The following is a 17,276-nucleotide window of genomic DNA, read 5'->3' as shown; positions in this document are numbered from 1 at the left end:
TCTAAACCCCTCTCTAAACTTTGTAACAGCAGCAGCAGCAATGGTGGCTGCGGCAGGAGGGTAGTGTGTGGGATTGGGGAGAATGGCGGGCATCCGGGCAGAGCTTCTGAGCTCCCTAGAGCCTCTGGACCCTCGGGCATTGCCCAGTTGCCCAAATGGTCAGTCCGCCCCTGATGGCCACCTGCCTCAACATTAAACTCTGTAATCATCTGACCCCTTAAGGTTAGCTCTCTGGCCTTTCTACAATACAAATGCTGCCACTTTAGATATGTTTTGAGTGGAAGCTGGGGTTGATGGGGCTGCATGTTCCATGACAGAAGCATTGGCAAATACTTATACTGATCAAGTCCAGCTCCATGCTGGAGGCTGGAACCTGGGTCACATTACAGGTGTCCCATGCCAAAGATCTTAGGTATATCAGTGCCCTGCTGTGCCCAGGTAGAGACCACATGTACTGATGTGGGACACAATTAACCTACTCGAAGCTTTTCCCTATCTATTCTTGACAGCTTGTATCAAAAGACCACCCCCAGAAACCCCCATGAGCCTGCAGTGCCACACCCTTTTGACACACGGCATAGAGCGCTCAAAGTAGAGGTATGTTGTCTCACACTAGCAACCTGCCTTGTAGCTACCAGCAGATATGCATAGGCAGTGCCTAAACTATAGTTTACTCTCTGTTCCGCATGCTTCCTTACCTGCAGGCAACATGGTTGAAGGCTTGGAAAGACAAGCAAACACTGCTTCATATGTACACATCGACATATTTATTGCAATGGCATACTATGATGAGGAAGAAAAATAAATCAACCATATACAACTTTGGGAGATATATATACATGAGTGAGGAGGCAAAGGAACTGTTAGACACATGCTTATTTTATCACAATTGCAACCAGTCAGGTACTACAGTGCAGGGGAATTTGCCCATAGGAGGAACTAGCCTCAATCTGGGATCAGCAGGCCACATGCCAGGGGAATAGTAGGGTCAAGGTTGGAGCCGCCTGCAGGGGATGAAGAGCAAGAACTATAACTGGATGATTCCCCACCCCACCCTGGAAAATGCTGATGGGCTTGTAAAGGGTGAGGGGCCCCACTTCTGTCTCTACTGAATATGGGGTGCAGGACTGGAGAGGTTAAAATTTGCACGACTATGGAGGATTGTAGGAGTGAGTTCACTGTTCTGGAAATGACAATCAATACATACAGTGGTCTCCCCTGATCCCTGGAAATGGATGAGCACACGGGGAAAGGTAAATGGGGTTCACCACACAAATAGAGATGGAGGCAACTGAGGAGACATGTGAGGTGCAAATCTGGAGAAAAGACATCAGAAGGAGACCCCCTGAAGCAGCTGAAGATAGATGTGAGATGTAAAGCTGAGGAAAAGCCACCAGATGGAGACCCCTTGACCCTGAGTCCAGTGGAGAACATGGTGCACAGGGCCTCTCCCCTTCCCCCCCCTGCTGCAGGAGGCCACAACTGGTTGTCTCCAATACATTCATAACTGCACATATCCCTATATCATGTCAGTCTGAAAACAAGACATTTGTATATAGGCTGAAAACAGTATCAGTATCACAGTCCGCTCTATAACAGTATCACAGTCCATTGCTGTTCCTTGTGTTCCTACCTTGTGCTCTACCCTGTCCTGCAAAAAGCAAGGAGTCCTTGGTTAGCAGATACATAGGGCAGCGCATGTCTCAGGTCTGCTTCCTAGCAGAAGGGGAAGGGTTGGATAAGAGGTATGTGCTTACCTGCAGACTATGGCAAAAGCGGAGTTCATCTGGCTCCAGGCTTCCTAAGTGCAGCTGGCTGATCCTGGGGGGAGAGAACGAAGAGCAAAGGAGCTAGGTATGGAAAGCTCAGAGCAAATAAAGAGTCACCTCCCACCTTGGAACCATTATAGGAAGGAGGAAATTCCCAAAAGAGTTATACATCAGGAGATGGGTAAGGGTGGGATGAGGTGTCTGTGCTTACCTGCAGACTAAGGTAAAAGCAGAGTTTATCTGGCTCCAGCTTCCTAGGTACAGCTGGGTGATGCTGGGGGGAACAGAATGGAGAGCAAGAGAGTCAGGTTTGGAAAACACTAAATAGATGAAAAGCTAACTCCCACCTTGGTACCTTTGTAGGAAGGTGGAGATTACAAAAGGAGATTATAAATAGCAGCTACATCCCCGAATCATTTACACATGTGGATTATAATCAAATTCATACGTCTAATTTACTAACAATTTACCTAAGATTTTTTCCTGTGTGGGTCATAATTGGAAAAAAAAATGTCCATCTCCCAAACGTCTAGGTGGCCCCACCCAAAATGTTTCTGGGGTGTATTTAAACGTTCATCTCTTTGTGTCATTTTAATCATGGCACCCAAGCAGGCACCAAGCTGCAAGGGAAATTTCACTGTGAAATTGAACTTTTGGTGAAGGAGACAGTCAATAGGTACTTTAATCTATTTGCTTCTAAGGGCCAGAGGCTGGCAGCCACAACATAGGGGAGATAGTGGGAGGCTGTGAGAGACCAAATCAATACAGTATACCACTGCAACCACAATGTGGAAGACTGCAAGTGGAAATGACGCCAGCTCAAGCAGGAGGTCAGGTGCAAGGCTGGCGCCAACCTCCCAGGGCAAGACACCATCAACCTCACCCTTCTGGAGTGGACGGTGCATACCCTTTTCCCCCAAAAGGGGATCCATGGGTTGAGAGCCAGGACACCTCAGCACAGCCTGAGGAGTCAGGTACATTTGGGCCTAGAAAGCTGTGCTGTTTGTTGTGTTTCACCCTCTCTTCCACAAGTGGGGATAGTGTAGAAGGTCTCAGTGATACCACTCCCATGTGCAGGCAAGGTTTACAGATAGGTGGGGGTGGGGGGTGAGAAAGCACACCAGAAGATATGCTAAAAGGCTGGTTATCAGGGGCATGACTGAAAAATTCAACAGGGAGTAGCTGTTAGTGGGCAGGTGGGGGGGGGGGGGGAACTCAGCTAGATGGATGGAGGGCCCTGGTATCTATCATATTTTGGTGCTTTCATCCCCCCCCCTGCACCTTGACCCATTGCCAAACAGTGCGTATATATGCTTTCCACACCTCATAAGAATAGCCATACTAGGCCAGACCAATGGTCCATCCAGCCCAGTATCCTGCATCTAGTAGTGGCCAACCCAAACCACAAGCACCCGGCAGAAACCCAACCAGCAGTACCACTCCATGCTATCAATCCCAGGGCAAGCAGTGGCCTGCCCCATGTCCATCTCAACAACAGACCATGGACCTTTCTTCCCCGAACTTATACAGACCTTTTTAAACCCAGATACACTAACTGCCGTTACCACATGCTCTAGCAATGAGTTCCAGAGCTCAACTGTTCCTTGAGTGAAAAAATATTTTCTCACATTTGTTTGAAAAGTATTTCCATGCAATTTCATTGAGTGTCCCCTGGTCTTTGTACATTTAATAAGTGAAAAAACGCTCACCTCTACCCACTCCACACCACTCAGGATTTTGTAGACCTGAAACATATCCCCCCTTAGCCATCTATTTTCCAAGCTGAAGAGACTTATTCTTTTTAGCCTTTCCTCATACGGGAGCACTTCCATCCCCTTTATCATTTTGGTCGCTCTTCTTTGAACCTTTTCTAATTCCACTATATCTTTTTTGAGATACGGTGACTAAAACTGAACACAATACCCAAGGTGAGGTTGCATCATGGAGTGATACAAGGCATTATAATATTTTGGTCTTATTTTGCATCCCTCTCATAATAATGCTTGCATCCTGTTTTCTTTTTTGGCCGCCACCACCCACTGGGAGAAGTTTTCAGTGTACTGTCTACAATGACATGTAGGTTTTTGTCTTCAGTGCTGACTCCTAAAGTGAACCCTAGCAGGAGCACCTTGGAAGGATGGAAGACTGAGCATCCAAATGGCAGATGAAATTTAATATGAATAACTGCAAAGTGATACACATTGGGAAGAATTACCCAAATTATGGTTACATGATGCTAGGTTCTACTTAGGAGCAGGGCTTTTTTTTTGAGGGGGTACTTAGGGGTATTGAGTACCAGCACTTTTTCCATTGGCTGCTAAAATTGACCCATGATCCCCAAGTTTTAATGAAAGAGCTCAGGCTCTACACACCAATTCTGCCTTGTCATAGATTCTGTGGCTGGTTGCAGGGGACCTGGCTATTGTGAGGTGGATCCCTCAGTGATCACCCCACCCCTGAAGGGTGACCTGGTATTTGAATACCGACACCTTTTTCACTAGAACAAATGCACTGATTAGGAGTGAGCATCAAGAAAAAAGATTTAGGTGCTATTGTAGGCAAAAGCTTAAAATCTTCTGCTCTGTGTGCGGTGGTGGCCAAAAACTAGCAAACAGCATGTTAGGAATTATTAGGAAATGAATAGAGAGTAATTCAAAGAAAAGAATATGAAAGTGCCTCTCCATTGTTCTATGATGAATCTGCACCTTGTGTATTGTGTGCAATTTTGGTTGCCACACCTGAAAAAAGATATTGTGGAACTAGAAAAGGTACATGGTGTGGTGGCTTGACCCAGCAGCTGAAAGACTTACTTTATCTCTATCTTTATTATGAACATTTGTATATCTTGTCATATGTTATTTTGTATACTAGTATTAATATTGTTTTGTAAACCATCATGATGGCACTGCTTTTGGAGAACATGAAATAAACTTGAGACTTGAAACTATAGAGAAGGGTGACCAAACTGATTAAGAGGCTAGAAGGACTCTCATATGAGGAAAGGCTAATGAGGTTATGGCTCTTCAGCTTGGAGAAGAGATGGCTGAGGAGAGATGTGATTGAGGCCTATAAAATCCTGAGTGGAATGAAATGGGTAATCATGACTCAATTGTTTACTCTTTCAAAAAGTACAAAGACTAGGAGACGCTCCATGAAGTTACATAGTGGCACATTTAAAACAAATAGGAGAAAATATTTCTTCACTCACTATATAGTTAAGCTCTGAAACTCTTTGCCAGAGCAAGTGGTAAAAACAGTGTCACAGCCCTGCCATGACTTCTGCCCTGACCCCTGATGCACTCACCACTCTGTGATGCTCCATGGGACAGTGTCCTGCCTCCTTCCAGCAGCTGCGCGCTGACCTCCTAGGGTGCAAGTGCGCGCCGCAGCCCATACTTTATAGGGCATGTGGCAGGACTCCCTGGGGGCGTGCCGAGAATGATGTCACTGGCCTGGGCGCATTTAAGGAAGGCACAGGTCCTCCAGCTATGCCTTGCCTGTGCCTTCAGGTTTCTGCTTTGCCTTGTCTTCAAGCTCCTGCCTTGCGTGCCGTGTTTCCAAGTTCCAGCCTTGTCTTGTCTTCAATAAGTAGTAGTAGTAGTAGAAAGTTCCAGTCCAGCCTTGTCTTCAAATTCCAGCCTTGCCTTGTCTAGCCTTGTCTTCAAATTCCAGCCTTGCCTTGTCTTAGTCTTAGCCCTGCCTTGTCTCTAGTTCTTGTCTTATTTGCCTAGTTCTGAATCCAGGTCTTGCCTTGTTCGCCTTGTGTTGTCTGGGTCCAGTTCTAGCCCTGCTTGCCTGGCTATACCCTGTCTGGATTCAGTTCTAGCTTTGTCTTCCATGTCCTGCCTAGCCTCGTATGCCTTGTCTTGCCAAGTCCTGCCTGCCTTGTCTCCAGTTCAAGTCCCGCCTTCCTTGTTTCCAGTTCAAGTCTCTCTTGCCTTGTCTTCTGCCAGGCCTTGCCTAGCGCTGTGCCTAGCTAGCACAAGTGACTCACCTTCTGTAATCGGTTCCAGCTACGGGCCAAGGGCTCACTTCCCTTGAGTCCATGATAAGCAGTTTATGTAATGTGCACACATTCCTGGAGGAAAGTCCATAAACCTTTATTAAGGTAGACTAGGTTAAAGCCACTGCTTATCCTTGGGATTAATTAGGATGAGAGCACAGGAGGACATTGAGAACAGGTCACATCATAGTAACTTGTGATTTCTTTGCAGACAGACAGGCAGGCAGGCAGGCATTTATTTATTAGCATTTATAACCTGCAAAATTTATGTATATATTCAGGATTTTACTATACCATACTAATCTGACTAGCTGAGCTTGGCGGTTTACATTCTAAAACATAATTGCAGGAAAGGAACCACAATGTGTGACAGGAAAGAATCAATTTTAGAGTTCATTCACATAAAAGATAATGGAGGGACAGGAACAGGGAAAACCAGAAACTGGTGCGACATAACAGAGCTGGATCTCTTTGCTGAACCCCAATAGGATAGGCTGACCAAACCATTCAATGCAGCAACAAATCCGCATCTATCTACAACAGATTTGAAATGATATGGAAAATGTCATTTCACGTTGCCTTTGCCCAAAACAGCAGAAGAAAACCTGAAATTTCCTGATAGTATGTGCATGTGAAAATTACACCTCCTTTTAAAAGAGGACATACTACCAATGATATTGCTTCAGTAATGAAAAAAAATGGAAAAAAAAGACCCCAACAAAACAGGTTCTGTAAAGGGCACAGGAAATGGTTTGAAATGAAATATTTTATAGACTACACATCCCTAGTAAATAACTAACCAAAGGCCTGATGGCATAAATACAGCAGGTTGTATTCCACTGTAAGTGTTCAGGCACAGGTTTCCAAACTGAGGGGCAGCAAAGAGGATAGTACATGGAGGCTGGTGAAAGAGGAATGCAGACAAAGTACAGGGAAAACAAGGGAAGCAAACGAGGCCTTTAAGTATTGAGGAGTGCATTTGCATAGAGCTTTGAAAGTTTACATACAAACTTTAAACTTCATATGCTGCACAACAGAAAGTTAGTGCAAGACCTCCAGGACAGGTTTAATATGCTTACAATGCTGCAGCCTGATACTGTCCTACAAATATTGAGTAAACAAAAACATTTTCAAACCTTTCTAAATGTAGTATAATAGGTGATATTATCATTCTATTCCTTATTATCATCTTTTGACAAGTAGACATAGATGGGACCTTCAGTTTTATCTCTTAAGTAGAACGTAGGGTCCTAGTAGTGGAATAGAGTGTAACCTCATTAGGAAGATAATCAGGAGCTAACCCATGTAAAATTTGAAAAACAAATAATAACAACAAAATGAATTCTACCTTGAATTAGCAGCCAGTGGAATTTAATCAAAAAAGGTGTAGCATGATCAGCCTGTCTACCTCCTAAGGTAAGCTTGGCAGCTGCGTTTTGCACATGCTGTACCAAATCAAAAGTCGCTGATAGATTAAATGCATAACCATAGTCGGTATGCCTTTGTCTAAATTACAACTAAGTTCTCCCAGCCCTCTCAGCCATATTCGCTTCAACTTTGTACCCTGCTTCCATGCTCACAAAATCATTTGAAAGCCTATCCCTGACATGATTGCCAACAAGTGTTCTTGTGTCTCTGTTAGAGTTCCCATATGTCTAGGGCAACCAAACAAAATTCCTACATGTGGTAATGGAATCTGAAGGCCTAATACCTCTTGGATTTTACCCCAGACTTGATTTTAGAAGATGTGCACTAGAGGACGGTGATACAGTAGATGATCTAGAGTTCCATTGTCCAGTGCACAGTTCCAATATCTGTTGGATACCGAGTTGTCTAATTACATAGCTTTACTGGTGCCCACAATACTCTATATGCAATAAGATTGTCAAATGGCCACTGAGGCCATAGACCGCATACGTTGACTTCAAAAACATTGCCAGAGAGATAGCAATATCTCCATATTAATTTTCCTGCACAAGATAGCAAGTAGACTTTCCAGGGACTTTCCCTCTTGCAAGAGTCCCAAAGTTTTGTACCATCTCAAAGCTTCATGTCCTTGTTGAGCCAGAAGGGAACATAATATGGGCAGGCTTCATTGATCTAGCAAGTCTGTGAACTGTGCATTCCAGTAGTTAATTGCAAGGTGCAGTAGTAGCCATTTAAAACATTGTGAGAATGGTAGAACAAACATTCTCTGTAATTCCACAAACGTTATCAGTTTTCTAGCTTGCACAATGTCATCAAATTTTTTTAAATCTCTGCATGCCCCAGTCAGCCCAGAATGCAGTAACACCATCCATTGCAAAACAAGGGTTGTTCCACAGTGGCCAGCACAGAGAGTTTCTGGTTGGAACCAGAAGTTTATCATCAACATGCTTCAGTACCCACAAGGTGGACTGGAGCACAAGATTGTCTCCAAGTCTCACAGGGAGACAGCTGCCTACCAGAAACTGTAACTTCAAAGGCTGCACCATATCTCATTCTAGATGCAACCACTTCGCAACAAAGTCTGAAGATCTGGCATTAGCCAAGTCATTCCCTTTCTCATTACATAAGCATGGTGATAGTTGAGAAATTGAGGAACATTTACTCCACCCATATCTTTTAGTAATTTCAATTTTGCCAATGCTATTTGGGGGGCCTTCCTCTTCCAAATGAAATGAGTAAGTATTCTCTCCATCTTTTTATAAAATCCAGAGGCAAACAAGATGGGGAGTCTTCCTAAGTTATACATTATAACAGGAGCCACCATCATTTTGACTACTTCTACTCTGTATCACCAGGACAGGTATAGTGTGGAGCACCTCTCACACATTTCCTTAATAAGTGTTAAGACCCAATTTTCATTAGTCATAATCATGGACTGTATATATCCTGTAGAAGCAGTATTTCCAGATACATAAGACCATTAGGTTTCTGTTTAAAGGAGTACTGATCCATAAGAATTTTTGTACAATGAACATTCAGGGGTAGAATCTCAGACTTGGACCAATTTATTTTATATAGAGAGAAGTCACCAAGAGGGGCATATTCAAAAGGGGTGCCCAAGTTTTCCTGAGGACGTCCTCGCAGGACGTTCGGCGAAGGAGCGGGAAAACCTGTATTATTGAAACAAGATGGGCGTCCATCTTTCGTTTCGATAATACGGTCGGGGACGCCCAAATTGCGAAATTTAGGTCGACTTTAGAGATGGTCATCCTTAGAGATGGTCGTCCCCGATTTTCGACGATAATGGAAACCGAGGATGCCCATCTCAGAAATGACCAAATGCAAGCCATTTGGTCATGGGAGGAGCCAGCATTCACAGTGCACTGGTCCCCCTCACATGCCAGGACACCACCCGGGCACCCTAGGGGGCACTGCAGTGGACTTCAGAAATTGCTCCCAGGTGCATAGCTCCCTTACCTTGTGTGCTGAGCCCCCCAACCCCCCCCCCCCCAAAACCCACTCCCCACAACTGTACACCACTACCATAGCCCTAAGGGGTGAAGGGGGGGCACCTAGTTGTGGGTACAGTGGGTTTCTGGTGGGTTTTGAAGGGCTCACATTTACCACCACAAGTGTAACAGGTAGGGGGGTATGGGCCTGGGTCCGCCTGCCTGAAGTGCACTGCACCCACTAAAACTGCTCCAGGGACCTGCATATTGCTGTCATGGAGCTGGGTATGACATTTGAGGCTGGCAAAAAATGTTTAAAACATTTTTTTAGGGTGGGAGGGGGTTGGTGACCACTGGGGGAGTAAGGGGAGGTCATCCCCAATTCCCTCTGGTGGTCATCTGGCCAGTTCAGGCACCTTTTTGAGGCTTGGTCGTAACAAAAAATGGACCAAGTAAAGTCGCCCAAGTTCTCGTCAGGGATGCCCTTCTTTTTTCCATTATCGGTCGAGGATGCCCATGTGTTAGGCACACCCCAGTGCTGCCTTTGTTATACTTCCGACACGCCTCCGTGAACTTTGGTCATCCCTGTGACGGAAAGCAGTTGAGGATGCCCAAAATCAGCTTTCGATTATGCCGATTTGGGCGACCCTGGGAGAAGGATGCCCATCTCCCAATTTGTGTCGAAAGATGGGCGCCCTTCTCTTTCGAAAATAAGCCTGCAAATGTCTCTCTAAGTTTCAACAGTTGGGGAACTGTGTTTGAGATCAGTAAGATACCATAGAATATCATCATCATATGCTGATACTTTGTAATTAAAATCTTGGTGAAAGATGCCCTGAATCTTGAATGGGCTATGAACAATTCCTAGAGTTTGACATTGTCCCTTGTGTCTTTTTTCCAAACTTGTCTGCCAGTGAGTTGGGAGTGGATGTGAGGGAGGGTTGTTGGGGGTGGGGGGGAGTAGACCATATTAGTTCTTGTATGTATTATTTGCTGAGAGTTTGATAGTGATATACAGATTTGAAAACTTTTAAGCCCTTTGGCCGTGGGAGGAGCCAGCATTCGTAGTGCACTGGTCCCCCTGACATGCCAGGACACCAACCGGGCACCCTAGGGGGCACTGCAGTGGACTTCAGAAAAAGCTCCCAGGTGCATAGCTCCCTTACCTTGTGTGCTGAGCCCACCAAAAGTCCTGATTTGTGTCGAAAGATGGGCGCCCTTCTGTTTTGAAAATGAGCCCAATAGAATCATAACAATTGTACAACCATAACTACTAAATATCCCATCCCCCAAACTGAAACCTCCGCCCCCCCCCCCCCCCTAGAGCCTTTAAGATTTCCGGATTCAATTTTCAAAGTGAGCCCATAGATCTGAGGTGGGATTAAATCTTGAAGCTCCTGATATCATCCTGGCCGCTGCGTTCTAGACTACTGCATGTACTCTAGAATTAACAATTCCAAAATATAAAGCATTGCAGTAATCAAGCCTTGACAACACCATACTCTGTAGTACAGTTCTAAAGTCACTCACAAATAACTTTAGTCTCAATCTAGAAAGTAAACACAATTGAAAAAATGAGGGCTTCACCACCTGTAATGTTTCCTGAAGAAACAGAAAACAGACATATATTTGTTGCAAGAGACTCAAACATGGCAGAGTCAGCCAAACTTAAAGGGGGATGGATAAAGCAGTGTTACTCTTCTGCAGCACTGGTGAAAAAGGAAGGGGTGGCCATCCTGCTCAGCTCATCCACTCAGCTTTCAGGCTGATACAGTGGGCAGATGGGTTCATATAGATGTACAACTGAGGAATTCAATAGTCAATCAGACTAGTTTGGCATGATCTACCTTCGGTAAAACTATGCTGCTTTTGGATCTTGCAACAAATCGGAGAAAAGTTTTCTTCACCCAACGCATAATTAAACTCTGGAATTTGTTCCCCGAGAATGTGGTGAAGGCGGTTAGCTTAGCAGAGTTTAAAAAGGGGTTAGACGGTTTCCTAAAGGACAAGTCCATAAACCACTACTAAATGGACTTGGGAAAAATCCACAATTCCAGGAATAACATGTATAGAATGTTTGTACATTTGGGAAGCTTGCCAGGTGCCCTTGGACTGGATTGGCCACTGTCGTGGACAGGATGCTGGGCTTGATGGACCCTTGGTCTTTTCCCAGTGTGGCATTACTTAGGAATTACAGAAGGATCACTTTTTTCCTTCAGTAGTGTCTGCATTACTTTTCTAAGCACAGGTATAAGGCTTACAAGCCTTAATTAATTAATTAATTATTAAGAAACGTAACAAAGGCAAATGGATGTTTTTCTGCACCTTTTCAGAAATGCGTGTTTTATCTAAACTGGTAAATGCTTCCTTTCATTACTCTTTGTTGTGCTGTGACTATAATTTAGATTATTATATTTGATAATCTTGATTAGAATATTATTTATTAATCTCTATCTTCTGAATAGGCTTTCACATTCAACTGATTTACATTTCAGGTAAATGTGAATGTGGCCAGTGCACATGTTTTCCTCCAGGTGATGAAAGAGTTCATGGTAAAATCTGTGAATGTGATGATCGACAATGCGAAGACATGGATGGAAAAGTCTGTGGAGGTATGATTTTATGAGTATCATTTTAAGAATGAATTTGTATTTTGATGATTTTATTTTTGCAAACATTTCAGAATTTTAATTATTTTTGATAACAAAATATTTATGATTAATATCTTGTGTTTGGTATCATATAGATATCAAATACTAAAATTATGAATTGGTAGGCTGACCCTTAATGGTAGTATGGCAAGACTATTGCTAGATGTCGACTTGTGCCATTTTGAAGATGACAGCTGTCAGGGGTAGATACGACTGGGGGATCTCTCCTACCAAAGCCATAAGGCACCAAGGGAAACCCTGGTAGATGCTGAGGGGTTAGGAGGTAGGAGCTTGGACTATATGGGATGTCAGGAGATGAGAATGTTGAGTTTGGATACTATGGGGTTCTGGGTTTGGGGTGAGTTTATTAATTTTACTTCTTTGTAGTGACTCATTTAAGAGGCTCCTATGGAACTTCGGGCCATGAATTAGCAACTCAATGCTTCTGGAGAGGACAGAACACCACCTCAAAGCTAGTGTTATCTTTCCATGAATAATGTATCTTGTGAGGTTAAATGGAAGCTATGCTGTTCAGTTTGCACAATAATGAGGTACATTGCATATATTTTCATGTTTTGTATCTCATTATTATTTAGGTCACTTTGGGGCTCATTTTCGAAAGAGAAAAATGCCCAAAATATGATACAAAAGGCACATATACGATTTTCTCAGAGAAAAACGTACAAAGTGTATAATGAAACAAAAGGAAAAAAACTGTCTCAAAACACCAGTATGTCCAGAACTAAACGTTTCCAGAGGGGGTGTTTCATAGCCGTGATGTGGGAGTGATATGGGTAGTCTTGCGTAACGGACGTCTCCATTTTAATTGACCAGCAATGCCTGACACAGACCGTGTTTGGAGGGGTGTGGGGAGCTGGCAGAAGGGAGGGAATCATAGTCCTGCTTACCGAGGAGTCAGCTGCCAGTGATTTCTCCTCTGTCAAACTGCTGGTAGATTCCTGGCAGGCATAGAATGTAGAGGTTATGGCAGGACCCCGGATAACGTGTACAGACATCTACTGTCTCCCTCTGTGCATTACACACAAACTGCATGTTCATTGAGTGAAATGATTTCCTGTTTCTCTAGGTGGCCTCTTTTGCTCTTGGGGGTCTGAGGGCCATATGGGTGCAGTCTATCATCCCTGTGACTGAGGGGAAGCAGTCCGTTATTGAATTGGGTCATGGTGTCTTGCATCTACCAAACTGTACTCAGCAGGGCTATGTATTCAAAGCAGTGGGTAAAGAAGGCATATAGGAACTGGGATAGACGGTATGAGAAAGCAGGCTGGGTCAACACAGACTGAAATGTTCTGATAGCAAGAAAGGCAAGGGAGGCTGTGATCTTGAGGTGGACTGGCACAGGATTGCTTCTACATGTCCTCGCTTGAAGATGGAATTCTAATTACTGACCAAGGTACCCTATGGCAACCCTATCAAAATGGAAGCTGTTAATGCACTCCAGATTACTAAGATCCATGAGCTAGATCCTTGGCCTGAATATTCATTGATAGGGGTACTTCCTCCTAGCCCTCCGCTTCCCCCTCCCCCCGACTCTCAGCCACATCCAGCAATGCATATATTACATAAGTATTCAGCACATTCATGCTTCTTGTGCAGCTGTCCCACCACCACAGGTGCAACTCATTGACACCACTGTGTACACCATCACCTACTGCAGGACTAAACACCACTTAGTGAGACACAGACCCAGCACAGGCACACAACACTCACTCACTCAGCACCATCACACAGTACACTGACAAACAGGGACTGCACAAACATAGAGACACTGGATAGAGAGACAATGAAGAACACATTACAAGCAGGTCAGGAGCTACAATGGTAGATCTGCTGGGTTGGGGACAGTGAGTGATTGGTGGGGAAAGGTTACCCAAAGGTTACCCAAAGGGTATGGGAGCATGACAGACATCAAGGGATGTGTATGGCTAGGGGCAGGTAGGTGTAGGCAACAAGTTCAGGGACGCTCAAACAGGACAGGCAGGACAGGAAATGTAAGGTACAAACATTTCACACTAGGGCACAGAGACAGCAAACAAACCACAATTCACCTCTCCTCTCTCCTTAACACAGCACCAAACTCCACCTCTCCACTGTCCAACTCAGTAACAGCAAAGATGGGTCACAAAAGACAGGTTGCAGCTTGATTTATTCGCTTTTATATCCAGTCTATTTATTTATAGTTCATTTGTATCCCACATTTTCCCACACATGCAGGCACAATGTGGCTTACAGAAGAATTTAGCAAAGAAATTACAAATTGTGAAGATGCAGATAAAGTGAACAAAGGATATACAAGGGGAGCAATAACTAACAGCGGGAAACTAGGCAAGAGGGGGAATGCATTGGGGAATATTAGACAGCAGCGTAACTAGGAGAGTATGTTTTAACAAAGAGGTATGTTTTCAGCATTTTCTTGAAGAGGGTGTGGTCCATTTGCATTTTGAGGTGCTTCGGCAAAGCGTTCCACAATTTTGGGCAACAGTAGCGGAAAGAAGAGGAAAAAATCATCTTATATTTGACGCCCTTGCAGTTGGGGAAGTGCAGTTGAAGATAGGACTGTGCAGCAGGCACAGAATTTCTTAGTGGAAGATCAATCAAGTTGAGCATATAGTCCGGGACAAGTCCATAGATAATTTTGTGGGTTAAAGCACAGATTTTAAAAGAGATACGTTCCTGTACAGGTAGCCAATGAAGGTGGTAGCGCAGAGGCTGTGCATGTGCGAATCGTTGTTTACCCCAAATCAGTCTCGCAGCAGTGTTCTGGACGGTCTGGAACTTTTTCAATAGTGAGGCTTTGCAGCCCGCATAAATCCCACTGCAGTAGTCTAGGGATGGGCATCTTCAGTTCCAGCCATGGAACATTGCCCCACTATCTGTTATCACATTAGGATGTCCAGAGTGTAGCACCGCACTCAACATACCCCCAGAATGCCCATTTAGGCAACATTCAACTTGGGATGTAACATAGTAACATAGTAGATGACGGCAGAAAAAGACCTGCATGGTCCATCCAGTCTGCCCAAGACAAACTCATATGTGTATACCTTACCTTGAATTTGTACCTGTCCTTTTCAGGGCACAGACCATATAAGTCTGCCCTGCAGTATTTCCCGCCTCCCAACCACCAGTCCCGCCTCCCATCACCGGCTCTGGTACAGACCGTATAAGTCTGCCCTCCCCTATCCTCACCTCCCAACCACCACCCCCTCTTCCCCCCAACTGCCTAGCTCACTTGGACATTCCCTGTTTAGGTGTTGCAGAATTGCTATTTGGACATTTAGGCAGATGGCTGTCCTTTTCAGCTTTTTGAGACATCTATCTGTATCAAAAATGAGCGCCAATATTTCCTAATATTTTAGAGAATATACCATGTAATAGGACTTCTTTCAGCCAAGTTGTCAACCACATTATGAACTCAGGAGGAGCTAGAGTTATAAGATACATAAGAGAAGAATCTAAAATACAGTATGAACATGAAAACTTATAAATTAACGATTGAACTACAGAAGGGGAAATTAGTGGAAAATCTTTCCATAGCCTATCTGCTGGAATATCATCAATTTCTGCTGCTTTCAAAAGCACCAGAATATTTGAACTATACAAGCACTCTGGCATAGATTGCTCTAAGGAGAAATTATATCATTCACACTACTAAGATTCTTCACTACTGTGAATAGGTTCCTTTGATCTAGTGGATTGTTCCTTATAAATTTGGAATGGTTTCACTGAGAGTTGCATTATTTGCTAAAAGCCTACCAGAAGAAGATATAATGGTCAATGAGCAGCTTTTCCCTTCTAAATCCAGGTGTCCAGTATTCCAGTACATGGCAGCAAACCTGATCAATTTGGAATCAAATTCTGACTCGCAGCAGATTCTGAAATAAAGTACCTTTTGAACTGCTTCCCTGCTGACCAGAACATACCATCCTCCGGGGTCCTTTTACTAAGGTGTGCTGAAAAATGGTTTGTGGTAGTATAGGCGTGAGTTTTGAGTGTGCACCGATCCATTTTTCAGCGCGCCTGTAAAAAAGGCTGTTTTTAAAATTTTTGCTGAAAATGGATGTGTGAGAAAATCTAAATTGGCATGCATCCATTTTGGGTCGGCAACCTTACCACCAGCCATTGACCTAGCGGTAAAGTCTCACATGGTAATCGGGCGGTAATGACCTATGTGTATCAAATGCCACTTGGCGCGTGTCCAAAAATAAAAATTATTTTTTGGAAGTGCGCCAAAATTGAAATTATTGCAAGAGCGACGCGGTAGCCAGGTGTTAACTCCAGTTTGGCACACTTTGGGTGCGGATAGACGCTTAAGCAGCTTAGTTAAAGGGCCCCTCAAGCTGTTACAAACCTTTCTTAAACAAGGGAAGAAATGTTACTACAGATAATTTTTTTCTTCAGTGAAAATAGCTGAGAAATAGAAGACCAAGGGGTTAATATTCAGCCTGGAAATTCAATGCCAGGCTAAGTCCGGGCTTCATCACTGAATTTCTGAGCCAGCTAAAGCATAGCCAGTTAAGTGCAATATTCAGCACTTAACTGACTATGGGGAACTGCATAAAGATAGAACTGACTTATATGCAGTCCTATTTATGCAGTGACCTTGGCCAGTTAAGTGCTGAATATGAGCACTTAACCAGCCAAGCGTTGACTTTACCCCATAGGCGGTCGGTGGCCCAACTGTTTGGGGAGGCTAAAGGGGGTGGGGTTGGGGGCGGAGCTTAAATCCATAATTGTCTGATAACACACAGAAAAAATAAATAAAAAGAAGTCACAATTAATACCTTTTATTAAATTTTGATATTAGATATGTATCATATGTCAAAGAATAAAGTGGTTGCTCAAAGCATATACTAAAAACAATCGCTCAACTGCAAAACACTATGCACAACTTTGTGCAAAAACACACTCAGAACCTTACTGTACCATAAATATTACACTGGGCAGAACCTAATACACCAATATACCACCCATACGGAAAATGCAGACTGTCAACAATATGAAACAAGGGATCATAATATCATGATACGTGTACAGCCACAAAACACCCTAATTCATGTTTAATGTGGGATAAAATGCCATAAATAAGTAAATAAATATAAACTTTTAATTTTGAGCACCTAATTCTCAAAGTGAACATAAACCAAACACTATAATGACAATAAAATGATCTTTTCTACCTTTGTTGTCTGGTGACTTTGTTTTTCTGATCATGCTGGCCCAGTATCCGATTCTGCTATCTGTCCTCTTAACTCTGTTTCCAGGGCTTCCTTTCCATTTATTTCTTTACTTTCTGCCTTTCTTCTTCATTTCTTGCCCTACATCCGTAAGTAAAAGCTGGGTCCTCCACAGACTTGATTGTCTAGTGGATCCAGCTTCTGCCTATTTTCTTCCTCCATGTGGAATTTTTCTCTCTTCCTTTTCCCTCATCTCCTTCCTCACTCTTCCCTCCCCT

The 17,276-nt window shown here is 43.7% G+C and overlaps 1 protein-coding gene across 1 annotated transcript in view; it reads left to right on the top strand.

The window, feature by feature from the left end:
• The window catches only part of ITGBL1 (integrin subunit beta like 1), a 477,502-nt gene that overhangs the window by 348,906 nt on the left and 111,320 nt on the right, over positions 1-17,276 (top strand). Inside the window, exon 8 of the mRNA XM_030201342.1 lies at positions 11,645-11,761. Coding sequence (XP_030057202.1) covers positions 11,645-11,761 — 117 coding nt within the window. The remainder of the gene's footprint in view (positions 1-11,644; positions 11,762-17,276) is intronic.

Source organism: Microcaecilia unicolor, chromosome 4 (assembly GCF_901765095.1).
Source record: "Microcaecilia unicolor chromosome 4, aMicUni1.1, whole genome shotgun sequence".
Classification (NCBI taxonomy): Eukaryota; Metazoa; Chordata; class Amphibia; order Gymnophiona; family Siphonopidae; genus Microcaecilia; species Microcaecilia unicolor.
The sequence above is the reverse complement of the archived record's forward strand: the minus strand, read 5'-3'. Positions and strand labels throughout refer to the sequence as shown.